Source organism: Coenobita brevimanus, chromosome 15 (genome assembly GCF_032717465.1).
Source record: "Coenobita brevimanus isolate Jiangsu-jjx chromosome 15, ASM3271746v2, whole genome shotgun sequence".
NCBI classification, from domain to species: domain Eukaryota; kingdom Metazoa; phylum Arthropoda; class Malacostraca; order Decapoda; family Coenobitidae; genus Coenobita; species Coenobita brevimanus.
The window spans coordinates 20,442,458-20,465,190 of NC_136968.1; the positions used below are offsets into that span (position 1 = coordinate 20,442,458).

The window sequence follows — 22,733 nt, forward strand, 5'->3', positions numbered from 1 at the left end:
ATGGTGTCCTCAGTAGCACCACACTTTCTGATGGGGTTTCACCCTTACGTGACATGTTTTCCAAGTCACAGGTTTCAGGGTTTCACACAAAAAAGTTCTCTCTCCAATTATTGTTACAGGCTGTACTATTTGTCACGTACTTACACTGTTATTTTGCGATAGTGATGGTGTTTCGATGGCCTTGTACACGTGAGATGGTTATACAACATGGGGAATGCAAGGGAGATGATCACAGGAGCGAGACAGGGGAGTGAGTGGATGAGCAACAAAGGGGTGGTGGGAAGGACATATGTGTAGAGGCCTCAGAAGGAGGTTCTGTATATATACGTATGGGTTGGTCATCTTGGCTCAAATGTATGACCGTTGGCATGCACAGATGGCAGTGCATCTCTATGGGCTTGTCCTACATGGCCATTGCACAAATCGTATAAGTGATTTTCATGATTCTTAACCCAAGACTGGGTACTGTACAAGTTTTCATCAGTCGTTTTAGCAGTCAGTCATGTACCAAACAATCGTATACCAAGTCATTACTGTGCCGTACCAGAAATCTTCATAAACCTCTTCACTGCTAATGGTCCTTTTTTAACTCTAATGAAACCCAAGTAAAATGATATAATACATCATCACAGTGAAGGGGTTCATCAACCAGTCATTCAGGAAACTAGGACATCATATTTGATTTGCTGAATTTTTATATACCTGCACAGTACTGATTCCAGTCTGCATCCATGATTATTTATTTTGCAGATTTTTAAAACTGGAGTAAGTACCAAACAATCGTATACCAAGTCATTACTGTGCCGTACCAGAAATCTTCATAAACCTCTTCACTGCTAATGGTCCTTTTTTAACTCTAATGAAACCCAAGTAGAATACTCATTGATAGGGTTAGGCATATGACAGAGGAGCTAGTTGGAGAAGAACAAGGGGGATTTAGGAAGGGAAAAGGGTGTGTAGATCAGATATTTGTTCTAAGATGTTTAGTGGAGAAGTATCTAGAGAAGGGAAGGAAAGTGTATGCTGCCTTCATGGACTTGGAGAAAGCTTATGACAGAATAGATAGGCAAGGTATGTGGAAGGTATTAAGAATATATGGAGTGGAGGGGAAATTGTTGAGTGCTGTGAAGAGTATGTACGAGGGAGCTAGGGCTACGGTGCGAGTGGATGGTGAGCTGAGTGGGTTCTTCGATCTCAATGTGGGACTGAAACAGGGGTGTGTGATGTCTCCATGGCTGTTTAATATATATATGGATGAGGTTGTAAAGGAGGTGCAAGGTAGGGCAGTGGATGTGGGGGTGGCCCTAATGAATGAGGGTGAGATTTGGGAGCTTCCGGTGTTGCTGTTTGCTGATGATACAGTATTGTTGAGTGAAGATGAATGGGAGTTGCAAGGTTTGGTGAATGAATTTGGGACAGTGTGTAGGAGGAGGAAGCTGAAAGTTAATGTAAACAAAAGTAAAGTTATGGTGTTTGAGAGGAATGAAGTCATAGAGTGTGCAGTGAGGTTGGATGGTGAGGTTATGGAGAATGTGAGTGCATTCAAGTACTTGGGTAGTGTGATGAGTAAGGATGGAACTTTGGGGGATGAAGTACGTGAAAGGGTACAGCAGGGAAGAAAGGTTGTTGGTACACTGAAAGCAGTGATGAGAAATAGGGAGGTGAGTATGGAAGTTAAGAAGTCACTGCATGATGGTATTGTGATCCCTACCCTGACGTATGGAAGCGAGGCGTGGACCTTGCAAGAGGGGAACAAGTCAAGAGTGAGAGCAGTGGAAATGAGTTACTTGAGAGGAGCACGTGGAGTGACGGGGAGGGACAGGCTGACGAATGAAGAAGTGAAGGAACGTTGTGGGGTAGATGTGGATGTGGTTGAAAAGATTAGGAGAAATACACTGAGGTAGTTTGGACATGTGGAGAGAATGGAGAATGAAAGACTGACTAAGAGGGTGTATGTAGGTGAGGTGGAGGGAGGGAGAGGGAGGGGTAGACCGAGGATGAGGTGGAGGGATGGAGTTGAGAGGTATATGAGGGAGGGGGGGGGTGAGTTGGGGGGAGGGGAGTCAAATGGTGGGTGACAGAGTGACTTGGAGGCGTTTTGTCTGCGGCCACCCTTTGCGGGAATAGGGCGTCGGGCTATAGATAGATAGATAGAAGTACTTAAATATTAATCACAACAAGCTTATGTCTTCTTCTCATGCCTAAAGACCTAATTCCATTGAGAGTTCTATACTGAGTAAGTTTTATGTGATTTCAGAGAATGAAAATTCATCTGTGCCTACTTCTAGTGAAGGAAAGATCTGATGCCAAACATACAGTACAAAATTTGGTCATTTCCTTTAGAAAAAGATAAAAAAATCCCCTTGGTCACTATTTTACTGAAAGAAACTTGATTTTTTGCTATCCTGGTCATGCATGCATAATAAAAGCTACATTATGCATTCTCTTGTATTTCAGTCCACATTTCCCTCATGCTATTATTCCGTTTCCAGTGATGCATAGTCATCAGTAGATGCTACATATATAAGTAGTGCAGCAGTTTCATCATCATCATCATCATCATCCTTTTTTCCCATCTAAAGATGGGGGAACCATTTTTTATTTAGTATATAGCACTGCTCATGGTCAACTGATGACCCTACACTTCATGGAAAGATGCCATAAGCAGTTTTGGGAGGCAGCATATCTTAGGAACCCATTACCTCATATGGTTCCTTTGCTAGTGTTAGTGTACTTGCAAAGGATCATATATGACAATTTGCAAGAACTCATTACCTCATATGGTTCTTTTGTTAGTGTTAGTGTACTTGCAGAGGATCATATATGACAATTTTCAAAACTTTCCTGTGTACCTACTTCATTAATTTTTATACTTTGTGTTGGATAGTCACACCCTCTTCCCAGTACAAAAAGGGGAAGGACTATGTGCCCCACCCATTCCCTTACAATTATGTTATTGTAGCCATTTTCAAGTAGTAGTTAGAGTAGGCTTATTTGTTTGCAGGTTGCATCACCAAGATGATGTACAGGACCTAACAAAGTATCCCCTCCTCCGTGGAAAGGCCTCTAAGTTCTCTGTCAAGTGCTGCATCTGTGAGTCGTGTCTTGCCAAGTGAGTTCTCTCACATTGATTTTGTGGTAAAGTATACTATTTTCATTTTAACCTGGCCAAAATTTTCCCTCTCTCCCTCTTGAAGGTTTACTTGTAACAACAGTTTAACACTAGAGTATGGTGTTATAAAAATTATATACAGCCATAGCACTGTTTTTCTGCCATTGAACTGTATGAAATAAGCTGCTAAAAGAATGATACTCTGGGACAAGTTGTGGTGAATAAACTATAGTTTTGCAAAAAAGTTTTCAGTCTGGTCACAATAGTTACTTTTTGAGCTGGAGTTAGCTGTGTGATTAAATGTTGATTTTGTACCTTCATCAATGCAATGCATTATACAAGGTCTATCCAAAAAAAAAAAGAAAAAAGAAAAAAAGAAATTTTTTAAAATAGTATATCAATTAGCTGGCATAGTGTGATCATGACAGGAGCGCTGTGTAGCGGCGACATTGAGCTTTAATACTGGTATAACACTGGCCGCATCATGCCACGTCGCTTAGTTATCGAGGTACACACGCTTGAGTGAACATGTGTTTAGTGCTCTTGGTGATTTGTTCCAAGTTGAACAATGACAGATCTTGAAGAGTAAAGTGTTTGTGTTAAATTCTGTTTCAGCTTGGAAAAACTTTTATGGAGGCTTTTCATATATTGTAACAGGCATGTAGGGAGGATTGTTTGAGCCGTATGCAATGTCACAAATGGTTCCAGCAGTTCAAATTGGGAAGAACATCCATAGGATACAATCCCAAATATGGATGGCCTTCCACGTCAAGAGACGATGATCATGTTGAGAAAGTGCATGCAGTGATCTGTGAAAATCATCACCTGACTGTCCATGCAGTTTCCAAAGAAGTAGGCATCTGTAAATTTTGTGCCACATGATTTTAACTGAAAAACTGAAGTTGCATTGTGTTGTCACAAAATTTGTGCCATGTCTGTTGACAAATGAGCAAAAAGAGAACATTGCCACAGTCAGTCAGGGGTTGTTTAATTGTTCGAATGCTGATGAGAACTCTCTGAAAAATGTCATAACAGGTGATGAAATGTGCATGTATAGCTACTATGTCAAAACAGAGAGGCAGTCATCACAGCGGACTGGAACATCGTCACTGCAACCAAAAAAAGCACAGCAGAGTTGTTCAAATGTGAAGGTGATTAAAATGCCCGCGACCGGACCTTCCGCCCCGCCACCCCCCACACCACCACCGGGCCACCACCACCCCACCACCCGAGGAGGAGATAACGGTCAGATTAGTGACCCGGGACAAGAGGGTCATCCGACCACCTCTGACCTGGGCCCCTTCTCCCCGCAACTACCTCAACACCAGGTGAGCCCAGACCCGCAACAAGTTATACGGCGGGTTAACCCTCGACAGCAGTGGGGTGGGACTGATACGTCAGTCCCTCGTAGTCTTGTGGTGACGACCACAACTTCACCCCAACGGGACAGGAGGTCCCTAGGTGAGCCACGGTGTGTTTCCACCTACTGCCACCTCGAGCCAAGAGGAAGTCCCTTCCTTTGCCGCAGTAACCCACGTGAGCCACGAGGGGCTTGTCTCCTCTGCCACAGTGAGCCACGAGGGCGTAATACCCTCTGCCACTATCAGGACAGGAGGTCCTTTGACGAGGGAAGAGAGCCCTCTATAACAAATAGGGCAGGAGGCCCAATAGTGGATTGTACGGGGCTCACGCCCCTAGCCACTCTAAGGGTAAGAGACCCTCACACACCGCCACAAGTGGGTCCCAGTACCGATCAACCTGGTGCCACGGCAATTGTAAAGACAAGAGAGAGAGTCGCCTCTGTGCTACCCTCCATAAGTGTAAGACAGACCACGGCCTCCGTGTGTCCTCTAGAGCCAGCTAACTCCTGCAGGAGTAGCCGGACACCACCCGGGGGAGTTACCCCTAAAGTGTCACCTGAACAGAGGCCTGGTCCCAGTCGGGACCTACCTCCTACCCCCGGGGAAATTCTTGTCTTCCCCAGGTACCAGCAGGAGACGAGGCCGCAGCCCACACCTGACGGCGCGTTCCCCGGTAGACTTCCGCAGTCCTCGGACCCCTAGGCGAGCCCGGCAACCCGTCAACGCCGACCTCCCCCTGCCGCAGACCCTACGACGTCAGGCCCATCTGCTACACCTGTTTGGCCCCAGTCCCTAGGGCCAACACAGACAGGCCTCCCTTCACAGTGACCAGAGGAGGGCCTATAACAGGTCGAGACCCCAGGCAAGAGGGTCTCCCTGCACCGTGACCAGAGGAGGACCTACAACAGGTCGAGACCCCAGGCAAGAGGGTCTCCCTGCACCGTGACCAGAGTGGGGACCTACACCTTACAGTGACAAAGTGATATCGCCCCAGAAACTCGGGCAAGAATAGTGACTTCCCCTTCCCTGTACTGATCCAGTGACAGAGTGAACCAGCGGGAATACACCAAAAAGTGTCCGTAAATACCTTCCGCTAACAAAGACTATAAGTTCTGGGTTCATCCGAACAGTGCTATCCCAAAGTCCCATCTAGAGTAGTCCCCCCCATTGTCAGTGTACGCACGGGCGAGAGTTGCCGCGCCGAGCCTAAACAGTGAACTCTAGTGCTCTACCTCCCTTGCTAACTTATAGTAATAATCCCTCCTCGGCTCATCAAGCCCAGACATCTCCATTGCCCCGACACGCTAAGACCTTTTGGACTTTGATACAAGTGAATCCCATCCACTTACGGACTCTTAACCTATTATAAAGCATAATTAAGGAGTGTGTGAATATCCCATATTACATTAACGTAATTCTGTATGTCTGTATCCTCTGTTTATAATACCATCCTATGTGATATTGTTAAGGTGTTGTAATTAAGGTAATAGATGTGTTAAAGGTGGACTGCCTAGTTTTTATGTCCTGTTCCCTTGTTAGTGCATTACTTCCGGTCCGGAAAAAGGACCCCGTTCAGTAGCTAGTGTCTTTAGTACGAGGAGTCGGCCTAAAAACACTCAGCATAACACTGGTGGCAAGCGGTGGTTCTGGATCCGAGTAACGCACGGGGGAACGTTAGAGGAAACCTTGCACAATGGCAGCTAAACCGCACATTCAATTACCAAAATTCAACCCGGACCAATGTGACATAGATGTTTATTTGGACATGATCAAACCCCTTTTAGACATAGGATTTGAATCAGATAAGGAGAAAATTGCAGTCACACTACCGAATCTGGGAAAAATCATCACAAATGTCGCACCCAAAATAGTCCCAGAACTGTCATGGGACCAGTTCACTCAGATAGTGAAACAGGCTTTCATGCCTTCCATGGGCAGAGTTGTCGCACTCTCACAACTCGACGCCCTCACCTATGACGGTAACCTGGATGATACTTTCACCCAGGCTCGGCGCCTCGTCACCGCCGCTTATCCCGAAGCTGAAGTACATACTCGGGACACTCATACCTTCAACGCCCTGCTGAGGATCCTCCCGAGCATAGTCAGGGAACATTTCTCCATATATGATCCCTCAGGAAATATGGACCAAGACCTGCAGCTCGTCAGGCGCCTTCTCGCCGCCCGTCCCACACCACAACCGCTTCACGCAGTGACAAAGTTCCCCACAAACCACAACCTCCCACCAAAAGCCAAGCCGACGCCCCACCAGACGCCTGCAGACCCGCCCCCCACAGTACCCCGGGCTTACCCGCACAGGAAGCGCCACAACCCCAGGGAACAAGGGAACTTAATCAGTATAAACCCTTGGGAGTTCACGGCTTGCAGCCGCACCTGCCCCATTCATGACATAAGGGAACAACTCAAGGCGAATCGGCGAAATAACCCTCAACAAAACCGTAGGAAAGTTTCCTCCCTTGAAGACGACGCCCAGGAGGACGACATACCACCACTGCTCTACCAAGGACCGGAAGAAGACGAGCACGACGACTACCCCCATCCTCAGCAGATGGATTTTTAGGCCCGCCCCCGCACCTCCCCACGGTGGCGGGGGCCACCTCAAATACCTACAAACCCCCAGTCTACAACAAGATATGGCTGAATGGGGTCAAGACAAGATTACTGGTGGACACGGGAGCAGCCAGATCTTGTCTCTACTCCCACTTCTACTCCCGCCACATCGCAGCATTCGGCCCACTTCTCCCCACTTCAGCCAACCTCGTAGACGCCGGGGATGGCCCCCTACCCATCCGTGGGGAAACCAGGGCCTTACAAACTACCACCCACCAACGAGTCTCCACCAACCACCCATTCATCATTTTTGACTCCTCCTGCAGCCAATATGATGGTTACCTTGGCCTGGACCTGCTGCAGAAACTCCACGCGACCATTGATTGCTATCAACGTCGCCTCCACTTCGGTCCAGCCCAACCCAACCAAGCATTCACCGACAAGAAAAAAAAAGAAAAAAAAAATACCATCACCACCCCCACACCTCCTACCCACACAACACACCACCACACGCTCCACCTCCAGCCCACCTGTTCCTGTAACCCAAGCTTACACTCCCCAAGGACCTCAGTAACTTTCCTCCCACCACCAACCACCACTCCACCCTTGCCATCACAAAACCCCTCATTCCCTGCCACTATTGCCTCCACCATTACCATTCCACCCCACCACGAAGCATGGGTGACGCTCACCAGACCCTCAAGTACATCAGTCCTTTTTTCACCATCCATCCCCAACGGGCCCTTATCATCCTGCCTAGTCTCCCCCACTTTCCTCCCTCCCAACGCCCACCAGATACGTATTGCTAATCTCGCCACAACACCTTTAACCCTGCCCCGAGGCCTCATAATCGGCGACACAGAAGAGGCAGAACCATGCCCAACACCACCCCCCAATCACCCCACCCTCCCCAACATACCACCACATCTCTCCCCTGCCCAGTCAAACAGCCTCCACTAACTACTCCTGGACTTCCAGGACTTATTCTCCGTCGGCCCCACTGATCTCGGCCATACCACCTACCTCAGCCACGAAATTCACACGACAGGACCTCCCATTCGCCAACCATCTCGCAGAAAAAATCCTAAACAACGGGCTGAAGAAGACCGGCAGGTTCAAGAAATGCTAGATGCCGGTGTCATATCAAACTCCACCAGCCCATGGTCATCACCTGTAGTACTCGTGCGGAAAAAAGACGGAACCATGCGGTTCTGCGTCGATTACCGAAAATTAAATGACGTTACCATCAAAGACGCTACGCCACTACCCAGGATCGACGACTCCCTAGATTCACTACATGGATGCACCTGGTTCTCTACCTTAGACCTCCAATCAGGCTATTGGCAGGTTCCAGTTCACCACGACGACAAGCACAAAACCGCTTTTTCTACATCAAACGGGAAGCACTACGAATTCAACGTCCTCCCCTTTGGACTCTGCAACGCCCCTGCGACCTTCTCCCGCCTAATGGAATCAGTGCTGAGCGGACTCACCTGGGAAACCTGTTTAGCCTACCTGGATGACGTAATTGTCTTCAGCCATACCTGGGCCGACCATCTCCACCGCCTCAAACAGGTTTTCCACCGCATACGACAGGCCGGATTGAAGCTAAAACCCAGCAAATGTGTGTTAGCTGAAAGATCAGTCTCCTTTCTCGGACACCTGATCAACGCAGAAGGCATCTCCCCGACCCCGACAAGCTGCGTGCAATCGCCAACATTCCACCACCCCCGCAACGTGCACGAAACCAGGGCCTTCCTAGGACTAACATCCTATTATCGGCGGTTCGTGAAAGGCTTCGCGAACATCGCAAAACCCTTGCACGATCTGACAAAGAAGGGAGAACCTTTCGCCTGGACTGAACCCCGACACATCGCATTCACCACTCTCAAAGCCAAACTCACCTCCGCCCCAGTCGTCGCCTTTCCGGACTACAACCTACCATTCCGCCTGTACACGGACGTCTCCCTCCACGCAATAGGGGCAGTCCTTGCACAAGTACAGGACGGCCGCGAACACATCATCGCCTGTGCCAGCCGCACCCTCAACTCGGCGGAAAAATTACGCGGCCACCAAATGTGAATGCCTAGGGATAATATGGTCACTGGAGTACTTCCGCTCATACATCTCAGGCACCCATGTGATCATCATCACGGACCACCAGTCCCTACAATGGTTGCGCCAGTCCAACACCACGAACGCCCAGCTCACTAGGTGGCGCGAAACCTTAGAAGAATACGATTTTGAAATATCGTACCGTCCAGGCAAGCTCCACACGAACGCCGACGCCCTATCAAGACTACCCATTAATGCCATCACACCAGAACCCGACCTGATTAAGATGTGGCAAGACAACCAACGCCCTACCTGGATTCCGCCTCATATTTTCAGCAAGCTCCACCTGCATGGCGAACACTTGTTTGACCCTAACGGCCACATAGTCCCAAGCCCCACAGCCGCCCATGACACCATGCTCCACCTCCATGCCAACAACGGAATCCACTTGGGCACCAAGAAACTCACCCAAGTGTTCAACGACATATACTGGACACCGAACCCCACCACCATCGCCAAAACCATCGTGCAATCCTGCCGAGCCTGTGCACTAGGAAAAGATATCACCCGCACACCAGGCCCATCCGGAAAACTTATGGCCACTAAACCTTGGCAACTGCTATCCCTTGACGTCGTCGGACCACTCACCCCCAAGGCAGGATATAAATATATTATCACCTTCGTCGACGTCTACTCAAAATTCATCATAGCTTGTCCTGCTAAAGATCACAGTGCAGTATCTGTCGCTGATGCTTTGACTCGCCACGTGTTCCCATATTTTGGCATTCCCCAGGCATTGCATTCCGACAATGCACCAGAATTCACCGGAAAAGTCTGGCAGGAATTAGCTAAAATATTCGGATTCCACATCTCCCACTCATCCCCCTACTGGCCACAAGGCAACAGCATTTGTGAAAGAAGCCATCGCTCCCTCCTAAATCAAGTCCGCACTCGCATCACACAAACAGGAAATGAAGACTGGCCTGCCCACGTCAAAATAGTTCAATGGGGCTTGAACACATGCCCGCGAGAAGACGGCATAACACCACACGAGCGAGTATTCGGGGAAACCCCGCTCCTCCTCCCGCTCCGCCACCACCTCCAGCCACCCTCCCCACCCTCCCCCACTGACCCCCTCCACCATCTCAAACGACGCCTCCACCACCTACAAGCACAACAAGACCTGACACCCGATACCATCCACACCAACCCCTACAAAACAGGACAATCCGTCGTCGTCGCCCAATTACCTACTCCTAACAAAATGGCACCACGATTCATCGGACCCTTCACCATAACTCAAGTCCCCAACCCGTATCAAGTCATCATCAATCAACACGGCCAGCAGCGCACGTATCGCAACCGCCACGTGCGACCCTTCTACCCACCCAACAATAACCACACGCCCAGCACCCCTACCCGACCACCTGGCCATGACGACACTTCCGGAAATTACCACGCCTACTACTTCTCACCCCCACCCAGTACCTCACCTACCACCTCACTACCCCCCACCACCCCAGACCTTGACCCGACTCAACCGCCGCCCTCACCATCACCCCCACCCAGCATCTCACCTACAATCACACCACCCCCCACCACCCCAGATCCTGACTCACCTCAGCCGCCGCCTACACCACCACCACCACCCACCACCACCACATGCTCAACAACGCCCACACCACACTCCCCCACCCATTCACGCACCACCCCTCACACCACACCTCCTCCATCCCCTACCTCTCCATCAACCCAAACCACTGCCTCCTCAAACCATACTCCTCCACCTTCGCCCACCTGCGCCCGCACCACGCCCAGAACCACCCAAGCAAACGCACCCGCCCTACCCAGCGACCATGCTCACTATACCCGCCACACAACCAGGCCACCCCCCTCACCTCCCACCACCCGTACACCCTCACCAACACCACGTGCTCAGCCACCCTCACCACCCACACCCACCCTTACCACCACCACTACTAGATCAGGCCGCCTTTCACGCCCACCACCCAGATATACACCAACACCACCCCCGGTAACCAGCCAACCAACCATACCCCACCACAAAGACCCCCTACCCCAAACACCTCCCCCATCACTCTCCCTCTCCACCAAGCACGATGGAAAAACCCCAAGTCCCAATTCCCCAAAGTCAAATCCCCTAACCACCGACCCATCCCCCATATAAGCACCAACCCGCCAACCCTAGCCAGCATTCAGCTACAGCCGCCCCACCAAGCAGCAACCACCAGCATGAAAATCACCCGCGTCCAGTGGCTATCTCACGGCCAGCCGCCCATCAGAATCCGACAGACGCACCAGCTTCTTCGCCGTCTACGCCGCACGAACCACCCATCCTCCATCAGGCTGTTCATCAACCCAGCCCACGAAACAACCAGAATGACCAACCACTGGACCAACCTCCTGCATCACCTCACCCCAGTCAACATGACACCAAACACCATCACCTACCACCTGCAGTCACGGGGTCGTGACTTTTTCACGAACGACGGTGGTAAAATGCCCGCGACCGGACCTTCCGCCCCGCCACCCCGCACACCACCACCGGGCCACCACCACCCCACCACCCGAGGAGGAGATAACGGTCAGATTAGTGACCTGGGACAAGAGGGTCATCCGATCACCTCTGACCTGGGCCCCTTCTCCCCGCAACTACCTCAACACCAGGTGAGCCCAGACCCGCAACAAGTTATACGGCGGGTTAACCCTCGACAGCAGTGGGGTGGGACTGATACGTCAGTCCCTCGTAGTCTTGTGGTGACGACCACAACTTCACCCCAACGGGACAGGAGGTCCCTAGGTGAGCCACGGGGTGTTTCCACCTACTGCCACCGCGAGCCACGAGGAAGTCCCTTCCTCTGCCGCAGTAACCCACGTGAGCCACGAGGGGCTTGTCTCCTCTGCCACAGTGAGCCACGAGGGCGTAATACCCTCTGCCACTATCAGGACAGGAGGTCCTTTGACGAGGGAAGAGAGCCCTCTATAACAAATAGGACAGGAGGCCCAATAGTGGATTGTACGGGGCTCACGCCCCTAGCCACTCTAAGGGTAAGAGACCCTCACACACCGCCACAAGTGGGTCCCAGTACCGATCAACCTGGTGCCACGGCAATTGTAAAGACAAGAGAGAGAGTCGCCTCTGTGCTACCCTCCATAAGTGTAAGACAGACCACGGCCTCCGTGTGTCCTCTAGAGCCAGCTAACTCCTGCAGGAGTAGCCGGACACCACCCGGGGGAGTTACCCCTAAAGTGTCACTTGAACAGAGGCCTGGTCCCAGTCGGGACCTACCTCCTACCCCCGGGGAAATTCTTGTCTTCCCCAGGTACCAGCAGGAGACGAGGCCGCAGCCCACACCTGACGGCGCGTTCCCCGGTAGACTTCCGCAGTCCTCGGACCCCTAGGCGAGCCCGGCAACCCGTCAACGCCGACCTCCCCCTGCCGCAGACCCTACGACGTCAGGCCCATCTGCTACACCTGTTTGGCCCCAGTCCCTAGGGCCAACACAGACAGGCCTCCCTTCACAGTGACCAGAGGAGGGCCTATAACAGGTCGAGACCCCAGGCAAGAGGGTCTCCCTGCACCGTGACCAGAGGAGGACCTACAACAGGTCGAGACCCCAGGCAAGAGGGTCTCCCTGCACCGTGACCAGAGTGGGGACCTACACCTTACAGTGACAAAGTGATATCGCCCCAGAAACTCGGGCAAGAATAGTGACTTCCCCTTCCCTGTACTGATCCAGTGACAGAGTGAACCAGCGGGAATACACCAAAAAGTGTCCGTAAATACCTTCCCCTAACAAAGACTATAAGTTCTGGGTTCATCCGAACAGTGCTATCCCAAAGTCCAATCTAGAGTAGTCGGCGCCCCCGGGGTCAGTGTACGCACGGGCGAGAGTTGCCGCGCCGAGCCTAAACAGTGAACTCTAGTGCTCTACCTCCCTTGCTAACTTATAGTAATAATCCCTCCTCGGCTCATCAAGCCCAGACATCTCCATTGCCCCGACACGCTAAGACCTTTTGGACTTTGATACAAGTGAATCCCATCCACTTACGGACTCTTAACCTATTATAAAGCATAATTAAGGAGTGTGTGAATATCCCATATTACATTAACGTAATTCTGTATGTCTGTATCCTCTGTTTATAATACCATCCTATGTGATATTGTTAAGGTGTTGTAATTAAGGTAATAGATGTGTTAAAGGTGGACTGCCTAGTTTTTATGTCCTGTTCCCTTGTTAGTGCATTACTTCCGGTCCGGAAAAAGGACCCCGTTCAGTAGCTAGTGTCTTTAGTACGAGGAGTCGGCCTAAAAACACTCAGCATAACACTGGTGGCAAGCGGTGGTTCTGGATCCGAGTAGCGCACGGGGGAACGTTAAAGGAAACCTTGCACAATGGCAGCTAAACCGCACATTCAATTACCAAAATTCAACCCGGACCAATGTGACATAGATGTTTATTTGGACATGATCAAACCCCTTTTAGACATAGGATTTGAATCAGATAAGGAGAAAATTGCAGTCACACTACCGAATCTGGGAAAAATCATCACAAATGTCGCACCCAAAATAGTCCCAGAACTGTCATGGGACCAGTTCACTCAGATAGTGAAACAGGCTTTCATGCCTTCCATGGGCAGAGTTGTCGCACTCTCACAACTCGACGCCCTCACCTATGACGGTAACCTGGATGATACTTTCACCCAGGCTCGGCGCCTCGTCACCGCCGCTTATCCCGAAGCTGAAGTACATACTCGGGACACTCATACCTTCAACGCCCTGCTGAGGATCCTCCCGAGCATAGTCAGGGAACATTTCTCCATATATGATCCCTCAGGAAATATGGACCAAGACCTGCAGCTCGTCAGGCGCCTTCTCGCCGCCCGTCCCACACCACAACCGCTTCACGCAGTGACAAAGTTCCCCACAAACCACAACCTCCCACCAAAAGCCAAGCCGACGCCCCACCAGACGCCTGCAGACCCGCCCCCCACAGTACCCCGGGCTTACCCGCACAGGAAGCGCCACAACCCCAGGGAACAAGGGAACTTAATCAGTATAAACCCTTGGGAGTTCACGGCTTGCAGCCGCACCTGCCCCATTCATGACATAAGGGAACAACTCAAGGCGAATCGGCGAAATAACCCTCAACAAAACCGTAGGAAAGTTTCCTCCCTTGAAGACGACGCCCAGGAGGACGACATACCACCACTGCTCTACCAAGGACCGGAAGAAGACGAGCACGACGACTACCCCCATCCTCAGCAGATGGATTTTTAGGTCCGCCCCCGCACCTCCCCACGGTGGCGGGGGCCACCTCAAATACCTACAAACCCCCAGTCTACAACAAGATATGGCTGAATGGGGTCAAGACAAGATTACTGGTGGACACGGGAGCAGCCAGATCTTGTCTCTACTCCCACTTCTACTCCCGCCACATCGCAGCATTCGGCCCACTTCTCCCCACTTCAGCCAACCTCGTAGACGCCGGGGATGGCCCCTACCCATCCGTGGGGAAACCAGGGCCTTACAAACTACCACCCACCAACGAGTCTCCACCAACCACCCATTCATCATTTTTGACTCCTCCTGCAGCCAATATGATGGTTACCTTGGCCTGGACCTGCTGCAGAAACTCCACGCGACCATTGATTGCTATCAACGTCGCCTCCACTTCGGTCCAGCCCAACCCAACCAAGCATTCACCGACAAAAAAAAAAGAAAAAAAAAAACACCATCACCACCCCCACACCTCCCACCCACACAACACACCACCACACGCTCCACCTCCAGCCCACCTGTTCCTGTAACCCAAGCTTACACTCCCCAAGGACCTCAGTAACTTTCCTCCCACCACCACCCCCCACTCCACCCTTGCCATCACAAAACCCCTCATTCCCTGCCACTATTGCCTCCACCATTACCATTCCACCCCACCACGAAGCATGGGTGACGCTCACCAGACCCTCAAGTACATCAGTCCTTTTTTCACCATCCATCCCCAACGGGCCCTTATCATCCTGCCTAGTCTCCCCCACTTTCCTCCCTCCCAACGCCCACCAGATACGTATTGCTAATCTCGCCACAACACCTTTAACCCTGCCCCGAGGCCTCATAATCGGCGACACAGAAGAGGCAGAACCATGCCCAACACCACCCCCAATCACCCCACCCTCCCCAACATACCACCACATCTCTCCCCTGCCCAGTCAAACAGCCTCCACCAACTACTCCTGGACTTCCAGGACTTATTCTCCGTCGGCCCCACTGATCTCGGCCATACCACCTACCTCAGCCACGAAATTCACACGACAGGACCTCCCATTCGCCAACCATCTCGCAGAAAAAATCCTAAACAACGGGCTGAAGAAGACCGGCAGGTTCAAGAAATGCTAGATGCCGGTGTCATATCAAACTCCACCAGCCCATGGTCATCACCTGTAGTACTCGTGCGGAAAAAGACGGAACCATGCGGTTCTGCGTCGATTACCGAAAATTAAATGACGTTACCATCAAAGACGCTACGCCACTACCCAGGATCGACGACTCCCTAGATTCACTACATGGATGCACCTGGTTCTCTACCTTAGACCTCCAATCAGGCTATTGGCAGGTTCCAGTTCACCACGACGACAAGCACAAAACCGCTTTTTCTACATCAAACGGGAAGCACTACGAATTCAACGTCCTCCCCTTTGGACTCTGCAACGCCCCTGCGACCTTCTCCCGCCTAATGGAATCAGTGCTGAGCGGACTCACCTGGGAAACCTGTTTAGCCTACCTGGATGACGTAATTGTCTTCAGCCATACCTGGGCCGACCATCTCCACCGCCTCAAACAGGTTTTCCACCGCATACGACAGGCCGGATTGAAGCTAAAACCCAGCAAATGTGTGTTAGCTGAAAGATCAGTCTCCTTTCTCGGACACCTGATCAACGCAGAAGGCATCTCCCCCGACCCCGACAAGCTGCGTGCAATCGCCAACATTCCACCACCCCGCAACGTGCACGAAACCAGGGCCTTCCTAGGACTAACATCCTATTATCGGCGGTTCGTGAAAGGCTTCGCGAACATCGCAAAACCCTTGCACGATCTGACAAAGAAGGGAGAACCTTTCGCCTGGACTGAACCCCGACACATCGCATTCACCACTCTCAAAGCCAAACTCACCTCCGCCCCAGTCGTCGCCTTTCCGGACTAAAACCTACCATTCCGCCTGTACACGGACGTCTCCCTCCACGCAATAGGGGCAGTCCTTGCACAAGTACAGGACGGCCGCGAACACATCATCGCCTGTGCCAGCCGCACCCTCAACTCGGCGGAAAAAAATTACGCGGCCACCAAACGTGAATGCCTAGGGATAATATGGTCACTGGAGTACTTCCGCTCATACATCTCAGGCACCCATGTGATCATCATCATGGACCACCAGTCCCTACAATGGTTGCGCCAGTCCAACACCACGAACGCCCAGCTCACTAGGTGGCGCGAAACCTTAGAAGAATACGATTTTGAAATATCGTACCGTCCAGGCAAGCTCCACACGAACGCCGACGCCCTATCAAGACTACCCATTAATGCCATCACACCAGAACCCGACCTGATTAAGATGTGGCAAGACAACCAACGCCCTACCTGGATTCCGCCTCATATTTTCAGCAAGCTCCACCTGCATGGCGAACACTTGTTTGACCCTAACGGCCACATAGTCCTAAGCCCCACAGCCGCCCATGACACCATGCTCCACCTCCATGCCAACAACGGAATCCACTTGGGCACCAAGAAACTCACCCAAGTGTTCAACGACATATACTGGACACCGAACCCCACCACCATCGCCAAAACCATCGTGCAATCCTGCCGAGCCTGTGCACTAGGAAAAGATATCACCCGCACACCAGGCCCATCCGGAAAACTTATGGCCACTAAACCTTGGCAACTGCTATCCCTTGACGTCGTCGGACCACTCACCCCCAAGGCAGGATATAAATATATTATCACCTTCGTCGACGTCTACTCAAAATTCATCATAGCTTGTCCTGCTAAAGATCACAGTGCAGTATCTGTCGCTGATGCTTTGACTCGCCACGTGTTCCCATATTTTGGCATTCCCCAGGCATTGCATTCCGACAATGCACCAGAATTCACCGGAAAAGTCTGGCAGGAATTAGCTAAAATATTCGGATTCCACATCTCCCACTCATCCCCCTACTGGCCACAAGGCAACAGCATTTGTGAAAGAAGCCATCGCTCCCTCCTAAATCAAGTCCGCACTCGCATCACACAAACAGGAAATGAAGACTGGCCTGCCCACGTCAAAATAGTTCAATGGGGCTTGAACACATGCCCGCGAGAAGACGGCATAACACCACACGAGCGAGTATTCGGGGAAACCCCGCTCCTCCTCCCGCTCCGCCACCACCTCCAGCCACCCTCCCCACCCTCCCCCACTGACCCCCTCCACCATCTCAAACGACGCCTCCACCACCTACAAGCACAACAAGACCTGACACCCGATACCATCCACACCAACCCCTACAAAACAGGACAATCCGTCGTCGTCGCCCAATTACCTACTCCTAACAAAATGGCACCACGATTCATCGGACCCTTCACCATAACTCAAGTCCCCAACCCGTATCAAGTCATCATCAATCAACACGGCCAGCAGCGCACGTATCGCAACCGCCACGTGCGACCCTTCTACCCACCCAACAATAACCACACGCCCAGCACCCCTACCCGACCACCTGGCCATGACGACACTTCCGGAAATTACCACGCCTACTACTTCTCACCCCCACCCAGTACCTCACCTACCACCTCACTACCCCCCACCACCCCAGACCTTGACCCGACTCAACCGCCGCCCTCACCATCACCCCCACCCAGCACCTCACCTACAATCACACCACCCCCACCACCCCAGATCCTGACTCACCTCAGCCGCCGCCTACACCACCACCACCACCCACCACCACCACATGCTCAACAACGCCCACACCACACTCCCCCACCCATTCACGCACCACCCCTCACACCACACCTCCTCCATCCCCTACCTCTCCATCAACCCAAACCACTGCCTCCTCAAACCATACTCCTCCACCTTCGCCCACCTGCGCCCGCACCACGCCCAGAACCACCCAAGCAAACGCACCCGCCCTACCCAGCGACCATGCTCACTATACCCGCCACACAACCAGGCCACCCCCCTCACCTCCCACCACCCGTACACCCTCACCAACACCACGTGCTCAGCCACCCTCACCACCCACACCTACCCTTACCACCACCACTACTAGATCAGGCCGCCTTTCACGCCCACCACCCAGATATACACCAACACCACCCCCCGGTAACCAGCCAACCAACCATACCCCACCACAAAGACCCCCTACCCCAAACACCTCCCCATCACTCTCCCTCTCCACCAAGCACGATGGAAAAACCCCAAGTCCCAATTCCCCAAAGTCAAATCCCCTAACCACCGACCCATCCCCCATATAAGCACCAACCCGCCAACCCTAGCCAGCATTCAGCTACAGCCGCCCCACCAAGCAGCAACCACCAGCATGAATATCACCCGCGTCCAGTGGCTATCTCACGGCCAGCCGCCCATCAGAATCCGACAGACGCACCAGCTTCTTCGCCGTCTACGCCGCACGAACCACCCATCCTCCATCAGGCTGTTCATCAACCCAGCCCACGAAACAACCAGAATGACCAACCACTGGACCAACCTCCTGCATCACCTCACCCCAGTCAACATGACACCAAACACCATCACCTACCACCTGCAGTCACGGGGTCGTGACTTTTTCACGAACGACGGTGGTAAAATGCCCGCGACCGGACCTTCCGCCCCGCCACCCCCCACACCACCACCGGGCCACCACCACCCCACCACCCGAGGAGGAGATAACGGTCAGATTAGTGACCTGGGACAAGAGGGTCATCCGACCACCTCTGACCTGGGCCCCTTCTCCCCGCAACTACCTCAACACCAGGTGAGCCCAGACCCGCAACAAGTTATACGGCGGGTTAACCCTCGACAGCAGTGGGGTGGGACTGATACGTCAGTCCCTCGTAGTCTTGTGGTGACGACCACAACTTCACCCCAACGGGACAGGAGGTCCCTAGGTGAGCCACGGGGTGTTTCCACCTACTGCCACCGCGAGCCACGAGGAAGTCCCTTCCTCTGCCGCAGTAACCCACGTGAGCCACGAGGGGCTTGTCTCCTCTGCCACAGTGAGCCACGAGGGCGTAATACCCTCTGCCACTATCAGGACAGGAGGTCCTTTGACGAGGGAAGAGAGCCCTCTATAACAAATAGGGCAGGAGGCCCAATAGTGGATTGTACGGGGCTCACGCCCCTAGCCACTCTAAGGGTAAGAGACCCTCACACACCGCCACAAGTGGGTCCCAGTACCGATCAACCTGGTGCCACGGCAATTGTAAAGACAAGAGAAAGAGTCGCCTCTGTGCTACCCTCCATAAGTGTAAGACAGACCACGGCCTCCGTGTGTCCTCTAGAGCCAGCTAACTCCTGCAGGAGTAGCCGGACACCACCCGGGGGAGTTACCCCTAAAGTGTCACCTGAACAGAGGCCTGGTCCCAGTCGGGACCTACCTCCTACCCCCGGGGAAATTCTTGTCTTCCCCAGGTACCAGCAGGGGACGAGGCCGCAGCCCACACCTGACGGCGCGTTCCCCGGTAGACTTCCGCAGTCCTCGGACCCCTAGGCGAGCCCGGCAACCCGTCAACGCCGACCTCCCCCTGCCGCAGACCCTACGACGTCAGGCCCGTCTGCTACACCCGTTTGGCCCTAGTCCCTAGGGCCAACACAGACAGGCCTCCCTTCACAGTGACCAGAGGAGGGCCTATAACAGGTCGAGACCTCAGGCAAGAGGGTCTCCCTGCACCGTGACCAGAGGAGGACCTACAACAGGTCGAGACCCCAGGCAAGAGGGTCTCCCTGCACCGTGACCAGAGTGGGGACCTACACCTTACAGTGACAAAGTGATATCGCCCCAGAAACTCGGGCAAGAATAGTGACTTCCCCTTCCCTGTACTGATCCAGTGACAGAGTGAACCAGCGGGAATACACCAAAAAGTGTCCGTAAATACCTTCCCCTAACAAAGACTATAAGTTCTGGGTTCATCCGAACAGTGCTATCCCAAAGTCCAATCTAGAGTAGTCCCCCCCCCATTGTCAGTGTACGCACGGGCGAGAGTTGCCGCGCCGAGCCTAAACAGTGAACTCTAGTGCTCTACCTCCCTTGCTAACTTATAGCAATAATCCCTCCTCGGCTCATCAAGCCCAGACATCTCCATTGCCCCGACACGCTAAGGCCTTTTGGACTTTGATACAAGTGAATCCCATCCACTTACGGACTCTTAACCTATTATAAAGCATAATTAAGGAGTGTGTGAATATCCCATATTACATTAACGTAACTCTGTATGTCTGTATCCTCTGTTTATAATACCATCCTATGTGATATTGTTAAGGTGTTGTAATTAAGGTAATAGATGTGTTAAAGGTGGACTGCCTAGTTTTTATGTCCTGTTCCCTTGTTAGTGCATTACTTCCGGTCCGGAAAAAGGACCCCGTTCAGTAGCTAGTGTCTTTAGTACGAGGAGTCGGCCTAAAAACACTCAGCATAACAGTGATGTTGATTGTCTGTTTGTACTGGAAGGGCGTCATTCATCATGAGTTCGTTCCATGTGGTCAGACGGTCAATAGAGAGTTTTACTTGGACATCCTGAAGCATTTAAGGGAGGCAGTGCGGAAGAGGCCGGAGGTGTGGACAAACAAAATCTGGATGCTGCACCATGACTTTGCACCTGTTCACACATCGCTCCTTACCCATAACTTTTTGGTACAGCACTAGATGATTGTTGTCCCTCAGCCACCTTACTCTCCGGATTTGGCCCCTGCGGACTCTCCCATCCCCCTTGTTGAAATCCACCCTAAAAGGTCACCGATTTCAGATGATAGATAAGATAAAAGAAAATTGCCAGGTGCACAAAATGCACGTTCACTTGAGCATGTGTACCTCGATGACTAAGAGACGTGGCATGATGCGGTTAGCATTAGACTAAAGCTCAAAGTTGTCACTACACAGCTCTCCCATCACGATCATGCTACACTGGCTAGTTGGTGTGGTATTTAAAAAGTTCCGTTTCTTTTTGGACAGACCTCGAATAATCATTAGCAAAACATCAGCCCCACTTCCTTGCCTGCTATGGTGATAGAATGTTTTACGTAAAAATTTTTTCGTGATAGCATATGAAGCTGACAATAAAAGAGTATGAGAAGAAAGGACATTCAGATGTTTGAGAAGGAATGGAAAGGCAGGGTGCAGTACTGGCAGGGGATGGTCAGGAAACTTTTTCTGTGATGGTACATCTGTGCAGGATTGTGTTGTTTGCTGTTATTGCTATGGATGTCCCTACTTTTCTCTGTTTCTTTCGTGTATTGTTGTACTGCATTATCAGTAAAGTTGCAGGTTATTTTTCTTACATTTTGCTCGTTGTATTTTATTACAGCTGGATTGTGATGGATGACCCCCGGATCACATTACCTTACATGCACACATGTGACCGCTGTCTCAAGCTTTTCTTTTACAACAGTTGCGGAGTCAAGAGATACAACATCAAAGTCTACCCTTTCATTGATGAGTTCATGCCTCATAAGAAGAAATACACTGATGTACCTGATGTTTAGAGAGATGACCCCTTAAGAACAGTGCAGTATTTTATTAATTCTACCACCAGACAGTTTTATTCAGCTAAGAGCTAACCACTAATGCCTAAAACAGTTAAGGCCCGAATTACTACAGCTCCTTGCTGACCCTGGAATGAACACAGTAATGTAATACCAAAGAAGTGCAACATTTATGACTATTAGTTTCATCACTCACTTAAATTTACAGTTACAGTTGAATTGGTGAGATCAGATGAGATCCAGAAATAGGGAAAGGAAAATGTTCAGTAGCAGAAGCTATCAACAGAAGACTAGATGATTTTGATATGCATCCATTCATTCTTCACTGAGTCCTTTAAATTTTAGATAGGAGTACTGAATCAGAATTAAACAATTTGGAGCCTATCTATTACTGTGCCAATCTGGATTGTGATTTCTAGGTGCCTTTTAATTTCTTTAGTAACCTCTTCTTATATTGGTGATCTCATCCATCCATCCATCATCAATCCTACGAGTACATTACCCCATGAGGAACATAGGAGCCCGGGGCTAGGCAAGTTGGTCCTTACATTTAAGATGAGAGTGACCAGCCTCACTTATCCCTGAGTGGCATTACGTGAGCAATACTTTACACCCCAACCACCCCTTGGATATAAACCTGCACCAGCTTAATCCGATTGGAGCGTCGTAATTACTCACTAAACCACCAGGCGCCAAAATTTGGTTGTATGGTTACCACCCAGCGTAATAAATGGTTTCCTGGTGTACAGGAAACCATTTGGCTTATCACTCAGTGTAGAGTCACCCACAGGCAGAGGGAAGAGGAAAGAATGAAGGAAAGAAAAACAGAAGAGGATGAAAGGAAAGAAGGATAGAGGAGAGGAGAGGGCAGACATCTGAGAG

The 22,733-nt window shown here is 51.3% G+C and overlaps 1 protein-coding gene across 1 annotated transcript in view; it reads left to right on the top strand.

The window, feature by feature from the left end:
- Nucleotides 1–21,851, top strand: part of LOC145390695 (snRNA-activating protein complex subunit 3-like) — a 111,112-nt gene extending 89,261 nt beyond the window's left edge. The window contains exons 9-10 of the mRNA XM_080265486.1: nt 3,005–3,112; nt 21,674–21,851. Coding sequence (XP_080121612.1) covers nt 3,005–3,112; nt 21,674–21,851 — 286 coding nt within the window. The remainder of the gene's footprint in view (nt 1–3,004; nt 3,113–21,673) is intronic.
- The last annotated feature ends 882 nt before the right edge of the window (nt 21,852–22,733 follow it).